Genomic DNA, 21,039 nt, shown 5'->3' with positions numbered 1-21,039 from the left:
ATTTAGAACTACTTTGTTACAAGTAAAAGTGCAGAATTGAAAATGTACTAAAAGTAAAAGTATTCATATTGCAGAATGTCCCATTTCACAAGTTCAAAATGTGTAGAAAGAATTGTGTAGAAAGAATTGTGTAGAAAAATGTGTAGAAAATAGCCGATCTACAAGATCTACAAGTCGATCTACAAGCTCTCAATGTGTCGCGTTGCGATGCATTGTGAGCTTTTAGATCGGCTATTTTCAAATGGCCGAAATGTATAGGGTACTGGAAATTGGACATACTGCAGTAAAGTACAAATACTTCAAAATGGTACTTAAGTACAGTACTCAAGTAAAAGTACGTAGTTACTTTACACCACTGTAAATTACTGACTAGAAATTCAAAACCTAATACACAATACAATACTCTCAGTGTCCAGAGGGTACGGATGACTAGGAGACAGATTTCAGGTTTTTGGGGTTTTACCTAGTGCCTTTAGGTTTAGGATATTGCCATCTCCATTCATACCTTCAAATTAAGAGACTAGTTAACATTATACAGCCTAATTACACACAGCCATGACACTGTAAAACTCTCTCCTCTCCTTCCCATGGGAGTCATTCTCTCTCTCACTCTCGTCTCTCTCAGTATTCCTGAGGCCATTGTTGGATAAAGGGACTCATTTATTGTAGTCAGACTGTGCCAGCTAGCTTGTCCCCAGAGTCCTGAGGTAGTAAGCTAAAGTAAGGTTTGTCTGTGGCTGTCTGGCTTGCCTGGCTGGTTCCTTTCCTTACCGTTATTTACGGAACTTGCTCCACCCGTCAGGAACTGTGTTTTATCTGCTTCTTGCTGTGCTCAAGCTCTTAATTATTCATCAACGTTGTCTTGTTTAGCTTGCCAGAGCTGTACAGCAGTTTACTGTGTATTTCCATATAGTAGCCCTTACTCAAATAGCCGCCCACTAACCAATAACAGCCCCGAGTTCTGACACCATTTTGCTTAAGTAATTCCGGTCATTTTGTGTGTGTGGGGCAGGGGGGCACACATTAAAAGTAAGCGCAGCTTTCGTTCAACTTTGATCCCTCTATCACATGGAACTATTTTTTGGGCGTAGTGATATATGGACACAACCCCCCCCCCCCCCACAAACTGACCCCCCCCCCACAAACTGACCACACTGAACTATCCCTTTAAGTCAAAGGACAAAAGACTTTCCTGAATTATAGGCCTAATGTATGTTTACCATACCTTTGCACTAAAACATGTGCGACAGGAACTGTAACCAAATAATGTCCCGGCGCAAAAATAAATAAAATTCTACTGCAAGTAAATGCCTTGTTCCTTTTAAACGCCCGGGGTCCAAATCGATTTAGCATTTTTGCATATTAAACGCCCGGGCTTTTTGGAAAAATACGGTAGCTGAATACCAATTTTTGTCCGAGAACTTGACTACTCTTACATTGTAGTATTTGTGGTACCACTTTTTTCTTTGTAAATAAATGTTCCATTCCGGCATATGAATAGGAATGGAATTTGTCAGTGTGTGTGAAGGCTTATTCTTCTGATACTGGTCCCAAAACAAAACACATACAGTAGAAGCACCAGGACCAAAGCAGCATCTTTTATTTTTAAAATGTTGTTGTTGTTGCGTCTCCTCCAGCCAGTCCAGGTAGACCAGAAAGAAGACATTGACGCTGAGAACGCTGAGGGTGAGAAGGAGAAGGAGGAGGACAAGGAGAACGGAGCGACAGAGAAAGAGAAAGAAGAGGAGGAGGAGTCCAAAGCGGAGGGAGAGGCAGACGAAGGAGAGGAGAAGACTGCAGAGGAGGACGAGGGCAAACCTCCCAAAGCCCCTCGGAGACCCAAGATCATGCAGATCAAAGTGACGCTGCTGGACGACGCTGTCCACGAGTGTGAGCTGGACGTAAGAGACAACGCAATGATTCCCACCAGCATTTCCATCACTGTTGTTTTCGTCAACTAATACTATGACGAAAAATGTTCGTCGACTACCTTTTTTTTCACTGACAAAAACGACATAAAAACTAAATAAAAACTAAGCCATGATGACTACAACTATGACTAAATATACTGACAATTTCGTCAACAAATAAAAAATGTTAAACAGGGACTAGTGGACAAGAGATCCCGTATTTTACATTTTACACTTTACACACAAAAACAGTCATTACGACTGCATCAAGGCCCGCCAAAATACATTTGAGTCGACTAAAATCCTATGATATTTAGTCGACTAAAACTAGACTAACACTAAAACATTCAGGGTGACTAAAATGTGACTGAAACTAAATGAAAACTATTGAAGAGACTATGACTAAAACTAAAACTAAAATCAAAATCTGCTGCCAAAAACAACACTGATTCCCAGTGACTCACTTGATTTGTTAGGAGCGATGGTCCCACTATGATGATGGCAAAACCTAAAGTAAATCTAGGGTTGTCCATTCAGGAGAATTGAAGGAGAGGATGGGAATGAAACGTGATGGTGGAGTTGGTCTGTTTTCTGTAGCAGAATATACTATAGTTCATGTGAATATGGTGCAGAGGCAGGGAAAATCTTACAGCTAAATTATCCCATAACACATTCACACTTTACCACAACAGTTGTCCTGTCCTATTCCTAAACGTTGTAATGTTGGAAAGGCACCTACACTGTTCTCTGTGTGCACTGTGCCTTAGTGTGGAAGGAAGAAAAGTATAAAGATATTTATACCCGCCAGCTAGCTCTGGTCCATAGCTCTAATGCCGTCCTATTTAGAGTCGTCCTATGTTACTGTCCTATGTTACTGTTGACTTCCGGGGCTCGCATAAATGCAGACCAGCCTCTCGTCTGTAGCGAAAATAAAACTAATGTTTTACCTACGTACTCACCAATACAAAGACGGGTTGTGTAATTAGAAAGCCTACTTTCCTTAGTGGACGCACTTTGAGCCCCCCCCCCCCTCCCGAAGGAAACATCTTCTCTATGAGGGTTTTCTCTTGGCAATATCGGTAGAGGGCACAGAGGAGTAACTAAAATTATATTTTCTTCCGGTGAAAACAAAATCCCTTTCTGCCCAAAAAGTGCATTTATACGTGGGGCTCAGAGTGCTTCCACTAAGGAAAGTATGCTTTCTAATTACACAACCCGTCTTTGTATTGGTGAGTAGGTAAAACATTATCTGCATCAGGCTGGTCTGCATTTCATGCGAGGCAGGAAGCCAATCAGTTCCACGGCAGCATAGAGCCAGCAGTAAGGATATGGACCAGAGCTAATACCGGCCCAACCATTAGACATCATAAAGGTAGACACCTCTAATACCGGCCCAACCATTAGACATAATAAAGGTAGTCACCTCTTCCGGCTCTGGGGCGTGTGTTCTCGAGAAGGGGCGAAGCTTTTCCCGAGATTCCTTGCGAAGCATAGCCGGAGGATGAGCTTGCCAAGCTTCCGCGTGTGTCACAGAGCGGATGTTGGGGTTTGACAAGTCCCGTAAAAGAGGCGCTGTGATTGGCCAGTAGTCACTTGAGTGCCTTCCACACTTCCGGCCCAGAGTATAAATTGTTTCCGCCCTCCCGTCGACACACATGGCTCCAACGAACTGCAGCGGCCAATGAGGCACCTATTTATTTTTTATATCTATGGGCCCAACCCTATATTCTGGACCTGCTCTCCCTTATGACAGTACATTTTGACATTACAGTACACAGTATGTCCGACATGCCCCGATTGGACGGTCGTCAAACCTACTGAAGACTTAAATGATCTGCTCTTTTCACTAGGATCCATTATGGTTTATTTACCGCTTCAATTCAAATCACTTCAGCTAACTGTGATTGGTTTAGTGGTGGCAACAAACCTCACGAATAGTAGCTGAATGTATTTCTCCAAAAGTCGGCATTGGACGCCATCTGCATACCAGGATATAGATTTTTAGGTATTGGATAAAACCCCCGCACTGACTCGCTATAGCATCCACTACTAGACATTAGACAATGCTTTTTTGTTTGGACTCGACAGCTGCGTGATAATGGGCCCATGGGGGGTAACACTGAAACTGTGATGAGCCCACAGGGACACTCCTCTGTTATCACCAGCTGCTAATTAATGCTCTGCATATTAAGGCCTCACTTATTAAATTCTTCTGTATCTTTGTGTGTGTTGTGCGTGCATGTGTTCGTTCGTTCGTGCGTGCGTGCGTGCGTGTATGTTTGTGTGTGTGTGTGTGTGTGTGTGTGTGTGTGTGTGTGTGTGTGTCTTATAGAAACATGCTAAAGGCCAGGATCTGTTCACGAAGGTTTGTGACCAGCTCAACATATTGGAGAGAGACTACTATGGTCTGGCCATCTGGGAGACGCCTACCATGAAGGTATCTAATCACACTGTCTGCTCACTACGCCAGTGGAAGATCTAGAGATATGATCTTACAGAGATTAGTATTAATTAGTTTGTTACATTGTTCATCACTCTGACACACATTGTATCCATGTACTTTACCGCGGCGCTGAGCATACATGTATTATGGTACCACTAAGGCACACATTGAAGACACAATCTGTACTGTACATGTCATGTCCATTATCTCCTTCCTTAAAATTACATGTATTCATTGAAATAAGTCCCAGATGTTGGCTTTAAATATGTCACAAAAACAATATTATGTCCATTCTTCAGGAGATGTCTTGTCTCTCAACACCAGTCAATGTGTGAAACTGCATGCTCAGGGTTGCATGTTCTCCATGAAAACCAATAGTATATACTGTACAATAACATGCATCAACACCACGGTTATGGTTATGGTTTTGGATTTTTTTTTTCTTTTTTTTCATTTTAGTTAGTTTCATAGGTAGTTTGGATTTTTTTTATTCAGTTAGTTTTAATTTGTTTCTAGAGCAAAAGTACACAATACACTTTCTGTATATTTTTTATTATTTTATTTTTTATTATTTATTAGTTATATACTAACCTTGATCACCACCCAAATAGGTTTTTACTCTCAATGTCATTAATGTATTTCCAATTGTGTTCATCAGGTATGGGTAGACCTGACCAAAGAGCTCCGCAGACAGATGCAAGGTAAGACAAACGAGGAACCGTAATGCTTATTGAAAACAGCTGGGGTTCATTAAGCTATACAGTATGTGCATCACTCAGGCTAAATCCACAAGATGGTATTTTACAATTACTTTAACACGTCTGCATGCTCTTTCTTTAGGCCCCAACTATGAGTTCACATTTAATGTGAAATTCTACCCACCGGATCCAGCTCAGCTTTCTGAGGACATCACCAGGTACAGTACATGTACAGTACATGGAATATGACTCCCTGTAGAATGTCCTAGTAGTGGTAGATAGAGTAAACAGATAGATGTTCTATTTTTTGCCTTTTCCAGTTTGTGATTTCAGGAAATTTGTCTGATATTACGTTGCTTACTTATTTTTCCTCATTTCACTACTGTATGTCGATAACATATGCATGTGGGTATATGACTCTAAATTGTGTATAAGTATATAAATCATTGACAAACTGTATATGGGTTCATTTATTTATTCATTCATTATTGAAGATAATATCAGTACGTTTTTTGTTATGAGCATTGTTTTGTAGTTTGTGAAAAGTGATGGGGATGGGATGGAGATTTCTTTAAAACACCAAAAGGGGTTCCCCCCCAGACGTCAACACAGGATTAATACTGTAGAATTCCAAAGAGTGGGCCATCCATCTTCCGCACCTTACCGTGCAACTGTCTTTTAGAGTATGACCCAGATTCATTGCACCACCGTTCTGTGTCGCCCACGGGCAGGTATTGCCTGTGTCTGCAGCTGCGTAACCGTTCTGTGTCGCCCACGGGCAGGTATTACCTGTGTCTGCAGCTGCGTAACCGTTCTGTGTCGCCCACGGGCAGGTATTACCTGTGTCTGCAGCTGCGTAAGGACATCCTGGCGGGCAGTCTGCCGTGCTCCTTCGTCACCCTCGCCGTCCTGGGCTCCTACGCCCTGCAGTCTGAGCTGGGCGAGTACGACCCCGAGGTCCACGCGCCCGACTACGCCAAGGACATGAAGCTGGCCCAGGGTCAGACCAAGGAGCTGGAGGACAAGATGATGGAGCTCCACCGCACATACAGGTGACTGACTAGTTGTACTGTACTTAAGTACAATTCTGATGTATTTTACTGTACTTTACTTGAGTATTTCCAATTTCCTTTTTTTTTTTTTTTTACATAATAGGTAGTTGGTCGACTAGTAAACTAGGCAACTAGTCAAATCACTAGAAGTAAAAGCCCTAGTGACAACTGACAATGTCCAACCTCTGCTCCCATTTGCTCCAAAGGTCAATGAGTCCAGCACAGGCAGACTGTATGTTCCTGGAGAACGCCAAGAAACTGTCCATGTATGGAGTCGACCTCCACCAAGCCAAGGTAAACTGTCCATGTATGGAGTCGACCTCCACCAAGCCAAGGTAAACTGTCCATGTATGGAGTCGACCTCCACCAAGCCAAGGTATGTGTATGGCAGGGTTCCCCAATTAATTTTCCTCAAGGGCCATATTTTGACTACGGTACCAGGCTGGGGGCTGAGTCGGCACGCGCGAGGTCGAGGTCTTGCCCTGAAATTAATGATCAGGGCAAGACCCCATTTGAAAAGGACCCCCAGTTTGACATGCAGAGGCTACTGACCCCCCCCCCCAAAAAAAGAATTTGCAGGGCTGCTAATTGGGGAACCCTGATGTATGGAGTCGGCCTCCACCAAGCCAAGGTAAACTGTCCATGTATGGAGTCGACCTCCACCAAGCCAAGGTAACTAAACCCATATCTAGACCTCCACCAAGCCAAGGTAACTAAACCCACATCTAGACCTCCACCAAGCCAAGGTAATTAAACCCACATCCAGCCGAGCAACTCCATGGGTTTTACATTCTTTGCTTGGGTTATGATGCAGTCCATGGATTATAATTTGGCGGCTGTGGCTCAGGAGGTAGAGCAGGTCGTCCAATGATCCCTGGGTTGGCGGTTTGAATCCCGGCTCCTCCTCCTGTCCACATGTGGTCCTTGGACAAGACACTGAACCCCACATTGCCTCCAATGAGTCGGTCGGTGTGAGCTCGCCACCGTCGGTGTGTGAATGTGGGAAGTGAGGACGCTGGCGTCGACTGTTCGCCGCTTCACCTCCCAATGTATGAATGAATGAACCGTTGTAAGCGCTTTTTATAGAAAAGCTCTATAAAAATGCAAATTCAAATGGAAATGTGAGGAAAGACCAGCCAAAATGCAGAGAGAAATAACTGCAGGTGAAGGATAAAGAACATTGTGGTACTGTATCTACAGATGGGTGTTTAAGTACTGCGACGCTGCCGTCGACTATTCGCCGTCGACTGAACCTCATACTTAAGTAATGCAGATTGTCTTGCTATAGGACTAAAAAAAAGCCATTGTCGCTGCCAAGTAGACTACGCTCATATCATAATAGTATAACGCTAACTTCATTCAGAAGAAATCCTGGACCCGGCGTTAAAACATTGTTTAGCTGATGTTACTGTATCACTGCAGGGAAGACCTGTGTCATATTTACATAACATTTCTGTGTGTGTACGTGTGCACGTGTGTGGTGTCAATATTATTGAAGTACCTGTCCCCCCCACAAAACACCTGCTTCATCAGTTTCCACAGTAGAAATGAGGTCAGACAGTTTTGCACCAAACTGGGCACTCAAAATAAAATAGGGATGTAGTAATCATTTTTGTAAAGAAGGGGTCTGCTGCCCCCCAGTGGATAACGGTTCACATTGCAAATCGGTAGCTCTTTTCTTGCATTTCAGTTCTATGCCAATCAGACTGCTTCAAACACCTGTGGCAGGAAGTCAGGCAGGCAGCAGGACTACATGTGAAACTCACAAACAAGAGTTGAGCATGGCTGCCGCTGCACACAGATATACCGTGAAATAGAACTTAACCGCAGCATGATGATTAGGGCAAATGAACCCCATCTCCTTGTCCTCAGGATCTGGACGGGGTGGACATCATGCTAGGCGTGTGTTCCAGTGGCCTGATGGTCTACAAGGACAAGCTGAGGATCAACCGGTTCCCCTGGCCCAAAGTCCTCAAGGTCTCCTACAAGCGCAGCAGCTTCTTCATCAAGATCAGGCCTTCGGAGGTACACACAGGACAGGGGTGTGCAGAGGGTGTTAGAGGGGCAGGGGCTGCAATCCCGTAAGAGGGCACTTTTGGACAAACATTGCTGATCTACAAGCTCACAATGTGTTGCATCGCGACACATTGTGAGCTTGTAGATCGGCTATTTTCAAAAGATTTGAAGGATTTTAAAACTTGAAATGAGACATTCTGCATAATGAGTACTTTTATTTGTAATACTTTAAGTACATTTTGATGCCAATACTTTTGTACTTTGTACTTGTACATTTTGAATTTCGGACTTTTACAATTGAGTACTCTTTTCCACCACTCCTGATCTTATTACCGTTAAAGTCCTTTTCTTTGTCCTTTGTGTAGCTGGAACAATATGAAAGTGCAATCGGCTTCAAACTACCAAACTACAAGGCATCCAAGAAGCTGTGGAAAGTGTGCGTGGAGCATCACACCTTCTTCAGGTAGGAATTAACCTCACGTCACCAGGCTTGGCTTTCTACCTCGGAGGAAAGCCTGGTCTAGCTGTGTTATGAAATTGCCGGTCAGGTGCGTGCATGATGATATCGCTACGTCATGTTGCAGTCATTGTTTTGTAGTCAACAGGCAAGAAAATAATCACCCGGAACTTCCTTTTCCCACAAAACCTTGAAGAATAACAATAAAAGCTCTCATAGCCAGCGGCTTTTATTGAGAAAAATTGAGGGAAAAGGAAGTTCCGGAAGATTGATTGACTACAAAACAATACTACAACATGACGTAGCCAGTGAGGAGACTCCACCGGGAGGACGAAGCGCCTACCTGGTTTTCCTCCCCCCAAACACAGCCAATTGCGTTTGCGTATAATACGCTCTGCAATCAAATATTATCGTTTGAAACTGTAGTATAATGACAATAATACACAAAAGGTTATACCCGTGAAATACTGTCACTAGTGTGCAGATCTACCCGTCATAGTGCTTACAGAAGTGGATGGGAAATAGTTTTTTTTTTATCAACATAGGTTTTTTTTATACAGGGGGATTTAGAGCAATGAAAATAGAAAGCATTACATTTGGCTGATAAAATGTACCTTTAAAACCCACTGCCTGATAACAAAAAAAGCATCGAATGATTCAGCTAAACCTTTCCTTATCTAAGTAGCGCATTTAACCCATTCTGGGCGTGAACCCCTTTTGGTGTTTTAAAGCATTATGTTATACTTTAGCTATTGAAAAATCGCAGATCTACAAGCTCAAGCTTGTTCTACGAGCTTGTAGATCTGCAATTTTTTTTTAATTGTGAAAATGCGGCACAAATCTTTGAATATTAGGTTCTTTCAGAGCGAACGTTTTTAACTCAAATCTTTGCCTCTGATGGGTTCCTGGAACAACATATTTTCATATGGTGGTCGGCGACCAATTGCATATCATTTTTGGGGTCCTTGACATGAAATTGAGCACCACTGATTTTCAGAAAACTGTCAATATTTTAGAAGACATTTTTTAAGAATCGGTCTAAACGGATTAAAGAAAACATGTTGTTATTCGGCGCTATCTTCCTCAGCTGTACAGTATATTCTTTCTGTTTCTATGTTGTGGTGCAGGTTCACAGCATTTAAAAACTGTGTAGATTGGTGACTATATATATATATATATATATATATATATATATATCAAATAGTACCAGCAAGGTCGACTAGTGGATTTACTAGACGACTAGTAAACTAGTCGACTAGTTGCTTAATGCCCTAGCATGCACGCACGCTGCCTGCATGCATGGAAAGTGCTGTGATTGCAAAGAAAAGGATGTTGTAGGCTTTGTAAAAAGATGTATTCATCATCTTGCACTAACATGATATGATGGGAGTAATGGATATACTGCTCATGGTGTTGTGTTACTTACCAGCAAAACAAAAACAGACATATACTGTACTGTAGTTTCTGTCTGTACTGCACCGAGTGCCACGCTACGAGCTTGTAGGTCTGCTATTTTTCAATAGCTAAAGTGTAACATAATGCTTGAAAACACCAAAAGGGGTTCCCGCCCAAAATGGGATAAGTATGGGACATACTGTTCAGTATGTGTACTGTACAATGTGTTCTATATAGTATGAGTCATGTGTATGTATGTATGAGTCATCTCTGCAATGACTCATACAGTTAAACTTCACATATTTATTATTATACCTCTTAACTCATACTTACGGTATGGTGTCATTTGGCAGTCAGTGATCAAGATCAAGAAAATGATTGATTAACACATTTCATACTGTATGCAACTCCTAAACCATTCATCGGAGACACTGATTCCATTTGAGAGGTTGTCTGACACGATCTCACTTCCCTGCGAGGTTCCTAGATGATGTAAGATTAATAGACTGTCACTGTTCGGATCCTGAGCCCCCGGCGTGGGCTCCATATGGAGGGAGCCTTCACTCAGCCTGTGTGCTATAGCTGTGATGTCATCCATTGATTCCCACTTATAAAATGACAGTCTTAAGAAGTCATATATTTAAAGAAAAAGTATGAAAAATTTCAAAAAGGTTTCTACTCGTCTGTTCCATTCCTGAAGAAGACAACATTTCCATGTGATAGTATTGTTTCGTCAAGTTTAGTTTTGAGGAGAATGAGAGAGAAAGAAAGAAAGAAAGTTATAAGTCAGAATATCATAACTGGGCTCTCTCCAAATATTGACATTGAGTCTGTCATGGTCTGTCACTCCACAGACCATGTCTCTTCCCTGGCCACTCCCTCATTCCATTCCCTCACACTGCACACCTGTCCCCAACTCTCATCAGCCCTGCAGTGCTTCCCATTACACACCTGTGAACCCTTTGCCATTATCCTGCTGCCTATAAATACTGGACTCTTTGCACACACAAACTGTCAGTACATACTTCCCTGTTCCAGTGTTGTGCCTTGGACTCCTCGTGTGATATTTTGGGCTTCTAAGAGGTATTTTTGATTTGTATAGCTTTAAGTTTTTGGACTTACTGAGTTTGCTTATATTGCTTCTTGAAGTTTTGCATTTTTTGGAATTCCTAGTTTACTCCTTGCATTTCCCTATTTTTTTGTTGTAAACTATTTCTGCCTTAATAAATAAGATTTAATTTGATACATTTTCTGCTTTTGTCTCTGCAATTGGGTTCTGCATTCCTGGTACCGTAACAGAGTCCACCATATAATCGGTTGGTATTGTGCTGCTGAACTACTGTGTGAACACCTCTACGGTGTGTTGCCATGTTGCTTTGAGGGCCTTTCAAACGGGAAGCGATTTAGCGTGCCTATGGTTCATTTTCAATGAGACCTGCGTTTTTTGCGTGGGGCACTGGGGAGCAGTCGCGGGCGCGGCCCTGTGAATTTGTTGCACGCGTGCTCGTTTTGTGCACACGCCCGCGACTCACCTGACCTGGATTCTGTTTAGCCTTTTATTTATTTACGCTGGCGTTGTCGCGCCCCTCTTGAGCAGACCTCAGACCTGTCGTTAGATCCAGGCAACAACGCCTGCGTTCCTCTCTTCCCGTTTGAAAGTCCCTTTATGCGGTTGTTCTGTCGTGTGAAATTGAAAAACGTGCCTTCCTCCTTGTTCACAGGCTGACGTCGACGGAAGTGGCCACGACTCCTAGGAAGTTCCTGGCTCTGGGTTCCAAGTTTCGCTACAGCGGTCGTACCCAGGCTCAGACTCGCCAAGCCAGCTCTATGATCGACAGGCCCGCCCCCCTGTTCCAACGCTCGTCCAGCAAGAGGAACTCACGGAGCCTGGATGGAGGTATATTGCTATGTGTGCGTGTGTGTGCTGTGTTGCATTGCATATGTCGGTGAATGATTCAGAAAAAAATATTTCTTTCCTTGTGTATCCCAGCCAGAAGTAAGTATGAATTCCAGCCAATTCAGGATGACTGGTTCTATCTGCTGGATTCACGAGCGTTTCCTCCTACGATGTCACCCTCAGGTAGTGCTGCGTGGACCTTACTGTATATGATCACTGTACATCCAGGGATTTGTTGATGCCCTTTGCTGACAGCTAGCCGCTGCAGTGCTGGGAGGTGCTCTGGTTTCCAGGCATGCTCTCCCTGCCTTCACAGCTTTGTCATCTGGGACAACGGGGGTTACGCAATCTGTGCCCTGATCGCATCTGTGTTTCACTTCTGCTGACAACACGGGGTCAACCACTCACAGAATAAGCTACGGTATAACCCCACACACAGAAACGGCTTGGCAAAACCAAATATCCCCCCCCGCTGGCAACTAACAAATTAAGCAATCTGCCTTCTGCCAGTCTGCTTCTCAATGCTTAACCTCTGGTTATGGTCGCCAGAACCCAAACAGGGATTTCTCCTTCCCTGGTACCTCTTGTCTGGTTCCTGATGGATGGATGGTAGGAACGGCTCTTTCCCAGGGTCTCTCATCTGGGGACCATTTCTATTTCACTTGAGCTTCCGCTGGTCTTTAATGCAGCAACAAATGGCTCATTTTCATCCGTGCTGTGCTTGCTGTGCTGATCGCACCACATCACTCTCTGTGGTACACTTCGCATGAAGAGACCCAGATATTCAGTGACGCTAAAAGCTTGATTTTGTTTTCTCCAACAGTGGCTGTTGTCGTTTTTATATAATGCGCTTCTTTGCATCACAGCTGCCCAGGGGTAACGCTGCCTTCTTGTGGAACGTTCAGTTCTCTCTCTCTCTCTCTCTCTCTCTCTCTCTCGCTGTACTCATATTTTAATTAAATTCCTACGTGCGCCGCTGTGATTCAGCTCCTGTCTTCCGAGGCGTTTCATGGTTCACTAATGTAACAGAATCACGGAGCGAAGCCTCCTACTCTCTCATCACAACGTACAGCACCTCCGCCACCTACACCTCTGTTTCCACTGACCGGCGACGTCCCGCACGCTCAGGTATTGACTCAGTAGTGCCCTCCGGGGGCACTACTGTAGACTTGTACTATTATCTCAGGATGGAACTTATGCTCACCACATTATCAGTGAATTCCAGGATGTGCTGTTGTGCTTCACCTTATAACGAGTGGTCAGTCAGTGTTTGACGATAGAGGAAAGGGGCCAGACCTCATTACTTTATCTCTATGATTTTAATTTTTTATCTCATATATATATATATACTGTATACTGTCCAGGTGCTTTTCCTTCTCTGTGGGCCAGAGATATTCGTGTATTCGAGCGTGACTGAGCCCTATAATGACCATACGGAATGTCCTCCTCCCCACAAGCTTGTCCTGTGAGCATATTTTTGTACCGGTAAATTCCAACCAGTCATCTGTAATATAGGCCACTCATTCCAAGTATCTGCTTAGTCATTTACATTTTACAGTACAGTACATTTTAGTGATTGCTACAGTATCCCTACACTGCATCAGATGTGAAGGAGCTGCTAGTGCAGAGGGAATCCCTGGCAGAGGGGGGGGACGCTTGGTTTGTCCTCCTGGATCGTCTCACATCACCGCCTGATGTCATCCAAACACGCAGTGTTCCCAAATGTGAGTCAGCGCTCGATTCTGAAATCCAACACACCGCCGATACGACACGGTCTGTTATTCTGTTGCAGCGGCTCTTTGCAAGGTCACAAGGTCCCTGGTACGGTTTGATCCAACTTTAATCCAACTTTAAGGATTGTTTTTTGCTGAATGCTATCGTTTTATGTGCGTTCTATATTGTGGGTTCTGCTATTTCAAAGGTACAGGAAAATGTCCTCTAGTTTACATGCTGTAAAACGATTTTGCGTTTCACCACATTTCTGCCTAAACAAGTTTGAAACTTTGAAGACAGTGAAGTTGGCCTTTAACACCCAAATACTGAGTCTAATCATATCATATGATTTTGATGAATTCATTGTATTTTGATATTTTTTTCCTGAAACGTGAAATCCAACCTTTTGTCTCAGCTTCTTCCCCGTCGACAACGATGCGCCGTGGCTTTCCCAAGCTTGTAGTGATAAAAAGAGCGATACCGCCGCTTGTGATATCAGCGGAGAGATGTCCATATTATGAGCAGAAGAGAAAAATACCAGACACCGATGACTGGTTTGAGCTGTTGCTGAGCCGTCCCGTCCAGGACCCCAGAGGTATAAGACCATGTTCACATTTCTGGAGGAAGTTATTCTCCGAGAACATTTTCAATTTAATCTGCTGCAGTAATACCTTTGCCTTTTCCCACTCACTGATGCTTAGAGCTGTGGGGGCATAAGTCTTAATAGTGATGGCTCTCTTTGTTATTAAAGTAACTGTGTGTTTTTCATAGTCAATGATGGATAGTTGCAGTCGGGGACTTCTCCTATAGTGTCTGCGAAAAGATATTCCTTCAAAGTGAAATATTGCTTCAGGGCCCTAATGTTTGCAGAAACACTGAGCACCACCACACGCCCTGCGCTACTATAATGTAAGACCATAAATCATGGTAGTGCACTGTAATCTGTTTTTTACTGGCAGTATTATCAATGCTTTGTTGACAGACGACACTCAAACGGATGCTCTTTCTGTTTTATAACTGAGAGGTGCTTTCGTCTTCTCGCCTCATTCATTTTCATGACAGCTATAAATGATACATAGCTTGCGGAGTTAGTTCTTCATGCTATGCTCATGGGCGCATACATGTGTGTTACAATGGTACCACACACGGTGCATACGCTGTCGCTGACGTAGCAGTCCGCTGGCCAATTGCCGGTTTATTTAAGCTCACCTCAGTCTCTGTTCTTCCTGCTGTCATTTTGTTCCTCGACTGTTTGTCCCACCACCTCCCCAGCACCACCAGTGTGCTCTGCTTTTCATTTGTTCCCCATGGGGGGGAGTTATTGTATATCTATCTCCCTGCTCTTGATGTTTAATGATGGTGTTTAACACCCTGAGCGGCAAGGACGGAGTTCTCCATATAAATCATTCCGTCCATTGTTTTTTTTAATGTTCGGTCGTGGCTGTTTCACACCTGTGTAGGTGCAGCTCAATAGCTCGGCCAAGTTTGCTGCTTCTTTCAAAATGAAATCACGAAACCACAGCCAGTGCTGCCAATACTGTGCTCCCCCGCTATTCACACTTCAATTATCCTCGAGTTTAAAGTCTTAGCATTCATGCCCCGGCCCCCGAGAATGTGTTTGTGTGTATATTGAACTGGATGAAACTCCAGCCATTTTGCTGAGCAGAATGACAGTAGAGCCTTTACAAGACGAATTGCGGCTATTAAGTGTTTTATACAAAATGAAAGCTTGAGCTTGAGCTTGGGAGTCATAAATCCTTTACTCTATTTCCCTCCCCTGGTGCGTTTCTTCTCTCTTAACTATACCAGCAGTGCTGCTCAAACAAGCTCCCACTTTTCCCTGCCGGCAAGTTCCGGTGCCAAAGACTGCCCCGGGTAACGTTAGGCGGGCGGCACAGAGGAGGAAGCCGCAGGCTTCAGTGGAGGGCGGCGATGCGAGAACGTTGTCCGCCACGGAAGCGGTAGGGAGCGTGGAGGTGGAGGCCAGGACTCGGTCTGACCCAGACCCAGTCGAAGACATGCTGCTGCAGACCCTCGCGGAGCTGAGGCTGATGGAGCAGAGCGTGGCCTACCTGCGGCGGGAATGGCAGGCGTCGGCTCGCGTCTTGACGGAGAAGCGGAGGGCGGCCGAGTCTGCGGGCGTGGACGCCCAGAGGCTGGCCCTTCTGCAGGAGGAGATACTCTGGCTGCAGCGGCAGGTGGAGCGAGAGGGCACTCTGGCCAGAAGAAGGGCTCTGGTGCTAGGCCAAAGGATGAGGCTGCTTCAGCCTTACAGCCGGAGGGAGGAGGACTCCTGGTCAGTTCTGTTGGATCGAATCCCCCGCCGATCGCTCACTCCACCACCACCCACCCCAGGTACCAAATAGAGAAGCCAGCTGTTGTCAACAAGGCATTAACAATGACAAGCTGAACGCTCTGCTTACTGACACCAGGATCCCGCCTTGGCATTTCCTAAAAGATGCCGATGGCGATTAAACGGTAGCTTCAACAACGCTTTTGCTCCAGTCTCTTCACTTGGAAATGTTAGATCCAGGTATTTGGCCTCACTTTTAGCTGCTGCGGTGCATTGTTACAACTTCAACAGAGGAGTCTGCCCTTTGTGCTTAAATGAAAATCTATACGTCTTCCCATGGGAAACAATCAGTGGAGTCTTTACACCTTCTTTTGCTCTTGCTCTTCCAGGGAGTGTTGTCTGCAGCTTCAATAACCTGGCGTTACTCTGAAGAATAACGATTCTAACTTTTCACAAGTTGTAAACTTCCTTCACGCTGCAGCAGCAATTTGGAGCGACCTACTCCAATATATATTCTTTGCTTCAGCTGCTTCCAGTGCGGGTATTGCTGCCGTAGCGAAGCAAGTCACCGTTATTCATCTGTCCATTAATATCGATTACACGCATTCTCGCCTTTGCAGTTCACAGGAGCGAGTGGAGACAGCACTCTACTGTACTGTACTGCTCTCCTCTGCTAACAAACACTGTCTGATAACCTTTCACTTCCTTCAGTGTCAGACAAGGATGATTGGTTTAATTTGATGGACTGCTCACCGCCACCAGAGGCCATTACCTCCTCCAAATCTACAGGTAAAGACAGGGTGCAGAAACAAGGATAATCAGAGAGAGAGACAGAGGTGACAAAGGAAAAATGAGAGAGAGTGACCGTGTGTGTGTGTGTGTAATGTGGATGTAATGGATTCTCATCTTGTACCAAATTATAACTCTCATAATAACATCTCAAATGTGGACAATATCCTCTCTCTTCTTGCAGCCATGGCGTCTACTCCAGACAAGAACACGCGTCCGGTCAGCGCTCCCATCATATCCCAGGTGTCTCCGGGGGATGCCGTCCCTTCGCCCCTGCCCTCTGCTCTGTCTCACGGCGAGCGCCAGGAAACGTCCACGCCAAAAGGACGCGCGTCTCGCTCGGCGGAGAGGAGAGGCGAGGTAAAGGTGGACGGCCGCCCGGTCGAGTCCCCCAAAACCCACAGCCCCAGGCCCAGGCCACAGTCCACTCCAGACATCAAGGTACTGTAGATCAACATCCCAAATGTTCTTGAACTGAATATATTTCCCTAGTAGTCTTGTTCTTCTCTGTTTATCACAAAATTGCTAAATTGCTAAATTGCACTGACCAGGTGCACACTATACCAGTGTTGAAAAATTGCCGAGCTTGTAGATTGGCTAATTAATTACAAAGAAAAACAGAAAAACATCAAGTGTTGTTTTCTTCTTTCTAATTATTTGTTCGGCCCAAAACATTGTGTTTATTGTCATGATTTGTCACGACAAGAGTTTGCTTTGTCCGTGGCGTAAACGTCTTCAAATAAATACTTTTTGAAAAGTCTATGAGGAAAATGAACGGGGAATTGTTTTCCGGGTCTCTCGAGGGGGGGGGGGACTGCGACGCTCTATAGTTTTGGGCAGGCCAGTGTGTAGAGTTGAGCTGTATCTGTGCTATACTGCAGACACTGGGCAGGAGAGAGCGAAGGCACTCCCCCTCTGTGACAACAACCACCAACGGGGAGAGGGAGAGAAAGAGCCAGGTTTGTGATCGCGGCTCTGCCACGTTCCTATATAGAGCATGACGATTAAACACGCATGCATGAAAATCATTTATTCTTCATGCGAGTCGTGCCTTGTGTGGCCGTGTTCTATGTGCTTTGATTTAGAGTTAACCACTTTCTCCCTGATGATGTCCCTATTTTGGGCACTTCATTATAGGCGAAAATGGTACATTGTACATTTTCAGAAAAGTTTCAAAATAAATTATTTGAAAAGAAAAGAAAAACATTTAAAACAACTTTTCAAAGACACTCATAATCTGACAAATTGTGATCTTATAGAATAGCTATTTTCGCAATTATTATTATTTATTTTTTCAAAGTATAAAATAGGGCTTAAGTGGTTAATGGTATGTATGGCTATGGGTTGGATTAAAACAAAATAACGTGCACCCAAATGTCAAACAAAATGATTGTTTCTTTCCCGCCTGTGGGGGAGCAGCACTCGCCCAGAGACAGGAGCAATGCGGAGACGGCGCGAGTGAGGAAGGTTAGAAAGTGTTCCGTCCTTCCTCTCCCGCATGAGGATATACAGCCACCTTCCTTATCCTCGCATTCCTGGCATATTATCAGTGGATTGTTACATTTTCATGCAAGCTTTTTTTCCTTTCTTACCAAACTGTACAAACCCAAGCAGCTGTCCTTCCGTTTGTTCACCTGCTGTGCGTTCTGTTTGTTTTCCCACCGTTTGTGTGCCCTGCGAGGTCTTGTATAGCTTCCTGAGGGATATACAAGTCGAATCACACGAATCACTTCCAGTGAACAGTTGCTGCTCTGAAAACCATATAATATATGTGTATATAGTGTTCTTCTGTTATATAAGGCAAGCTACATCTCCTATGAAAACAAACTGAAGAGAGTATGGTGTACTGTGTATCCAGTATTTCTCTCATTGACAGTTTTGCTTTATTTTTTTTACTTTAAATGCAACAACACTATACAGCTTTGTAAATAACACGCCTTCAGATGTCGGCTTAAAAGAAGAGAAGTGAAATAAATGAGTCAAATGTCCTTTCAGCTTTCATACATATTATGTAGTATATATATTATATAACATTAGTATAGCATATGTAGTTTATATAAAGTAATGCAATATAGGCTACTGTATCAACATTCATGTCAAACAAACCACCCAGACGAGGCAGTCAGTGATAACCATGCTGGCTAAGCGCCTTGTTCTGTATACTGTGCACTGCACTGCAACACTCACACCGGTTTGAGACGCTTTCCCTTGTTGTACACTGTCAAATACCTGAGTGGTATGTTAACTCTGAGAGTGTACAGAGTTAACGTAACATTTTATACACTCTCAGAGTTATACAAATGGATAAATGAACACTGATGCTTTTACTGAGTACCTTAACCTGAGGCCTGCCACGAGGCAAATCTAGGCTTCATCACAGGACCATTTCCTTCCACACAGTGTCACTCTGCACATATCCTGTGTGTAGAGTGACCTTGCATTTTCAACTTGAACAATCATCATCACTTTTTTCAGGTGATAAGGGTCCTTTTGCACACCTACTGGGACAGGTGCATAAGGAGCAGGCAATTAGTGACTAGTGCATGAGACGGGAAAACATTTTAGATCCCACACGCTGTCTTCACTTACAGCAAAAAAGTATTTTATTACTGGTAGGCTTGCCTTAGGCTACAACTTTTTGGGCTTCATCAGGTTTCACACGAGATAATAGCCGATGAAGGTTAACCCACCTGTAAAGGCATCTCGTTGCAGAGCAAGCTGTCCTGTGGTTTCAGTTTAAATCTGTCAGCTGTTCCTCCCCGCGTTGAACACAATGCACACCACCGCCCCTGCCCCGCTCTCTCATGTTGTTGCTACTGTACAAGTCCCGTTATACAAAGTCAATCTATTTCTAAGGGAAAACGTTGCTGATTTTCAACCGAAATCCCGTTCTGATGCGAGGAGAACAATAATATAATGTGGCAAAAATACCCTATGGGCTATATTATCTTGCACCTTTATCTTACCCCTTAACGCTAAACTTATATTGACATTTTTTACTATTTTGAAAAACCTTTTCAAATATTTCAAATAGACGATCTACAAGCTCACAACGTACTGTCGATGCAGATCGGCTAGTTTAAAAGGTTTTTCAAAATAGTAAAAAAAAGCAAGATAGGGCCCATATATGTCTTCTATTTATTTCTTCGAGAAATGTCATGCTGTGTCAAGAGTAATTTCACATTGAGCATACATACGGAATATAATTATGTAATGAATCGCTTGGCGTCATTTTGCAACGTCAACAGAGAAATTAAGAGAAGAGTAGACATTATATTACTGGTGATCTCTATTACTGTACATCAGAGAATAAACGGAATTTAGGTTGAAAATGTATAACATTTTCCTTTAATTTGTCATTCATTGCAGCTACTCCCATGGTCAGCAATGCACGCTGGATGCACGATTGCACTTGCAAGTCAAACAGTAAAAAGTTAGACAGAACAGGGTTTTTTGTATTATTTTTAAAATTATTATAATTTTTACATCTAAGACCAACCAACTGTTCCCTTTTTCCCTCCCTCCCCCCCCCCCCCTTTCCCACAGAAAAGAGCTAAGAAACTCGAGGGTGAAACTATATATATCAGACATAGCAATTTAATGTTGGAGGTTTGTATTCAATCCTGGAAATGTCCTCTTGCTTTTTGACTGTTTCCCGCTGCATGTTTTCTTTGTCTGCATGGTGTTTTCATTTATAATTTGTTCTTTCTCTGACACCTTTTTTTTGTATCTTTTTGTTCTCCTCAGCCACTTTATTTTCTTCTAAACCCTAAAGCCTTGTCATGCACTATTTACCTGCATAATTTGAATGCAAGTAGACTAATTACTTCTTTCTGTGTTCGTTTCATTTGCCATTTGTCATTTCGCTCATATATGTATACCGTATATATATGATTGGGAGTGGTCACTTTGTCAATATGATTTAGTTTATACAGCTTACAAGCTTGTAAAAAAACACCTCAAATTGTTGCCCATAACAATTCATGTTTTGACCTGCTTTCAAAGAGGTATTGCTGTTTCTTGCTACACAGTACAATTTCAAAATAATGAAAAAAACAAACACAAAAAACAAAAAAATATATATAAATTATAATTTGTGTAATTGATTAATTTCTTGTCACTCGTCAAGTAAACACTAAACTTTGCTACAGCAGTTACAGCTTCACAAACGCTAACAGCTTTTGCTTGCTTTTCTATTTTTCATATATTTCTAAAAACGTATACTTTGATAGTGGTCAGGCTAAGTAGCCACTTAACAGACATGCCCTGGTAACTCGCCATGGGCATTTTGCCATGAGTTTTTACATTTTATATGGATTGAATGATTATAGGAAATTAGCAATATATGAATGAATTGATAATGAAATCTATTGTTA

At 43.4% G+C, this 21,039-nt stretch overlaps 1 protein-coding gene across 5 annotated transcripts in view; it reads left to right on the top strand.

Annotated features, from left to right (window-relative positions):
- epb41a (erythrocyte membrane protein band 4.1a) overlaps positions 1–21,039 on the top strand; it is a 67,769-nt gene that overhangs the window by 24,772 nt on the left and 21,958 nt on the right. For 2 of the 5 annotated variants that reach the window (XM_080788099.1, XM_080788098.1), the window contains exons 3-13: positions 1,638–1,901; positions 4,243–4,347; positions 5,012–5,054; positions 5,194–5,269; positions 5,885–6,103; positions 6,310–6,397; positions 7,976–8,128; positions 8,485–8,582; positions 11,693–11,868; positions 16,848–17,104; positions 20,210–20,272. In XM_080788099.1, the coding sequence (XP_080644225.1) occupies positions 1,638–1,901; positions 4,243–4,347; positions 5,012–5,054; positions 5,194–5,269; positions 5,885–6,103; positions 6,310–6,397; positions 7,976–8,128; positions 8,485–8,582; positions 11,693–11,868; positions 16,848–17,104; positions 20,210–20,272 (1,542 nt within the window). Of the gene's footprint in view, positions 1–1,637; positions 1,902–4,242; positions 4,348–5,011; positions 5,055–5,193; positions 5,270–5,884; positions 6,104–6,309; positions 6,398–7,975; positions 8,129–8,484; positions 8,583–11,692; positions 11,869–11,961; positions 12,052–12,855; positions 12,997–13,472; positions 13,593–13,996; positions 14,177–15,390; positions 15,937–16,585; positions 16,664–16,847; positions 17,105–20,209; positions 20,273–20,410; positions 20,474–21,039 lie in introns of all 5 variants that reach the window. The other 3 variants (XM_080788096.1, XM_080788095.1, XM_080788097.1) reach the window with 3 other exon arrangements.

This window comes from Protomyctophum bolini, assembly GCF_963924005.1.
Source record: "Protomyctophum bolini genome assembly, chromosome: 17".
NCBI lineage: Eukaryota > Metazoa > Chordata > Actinopteri > Myctophiformes > Myctophidae > Protomyctophum > Protomyctophum bolini.
Note: the sequence above shows the minus strand (reverse complement) of the source record. Positions and strands in the feature narration are given on the sequence as shown.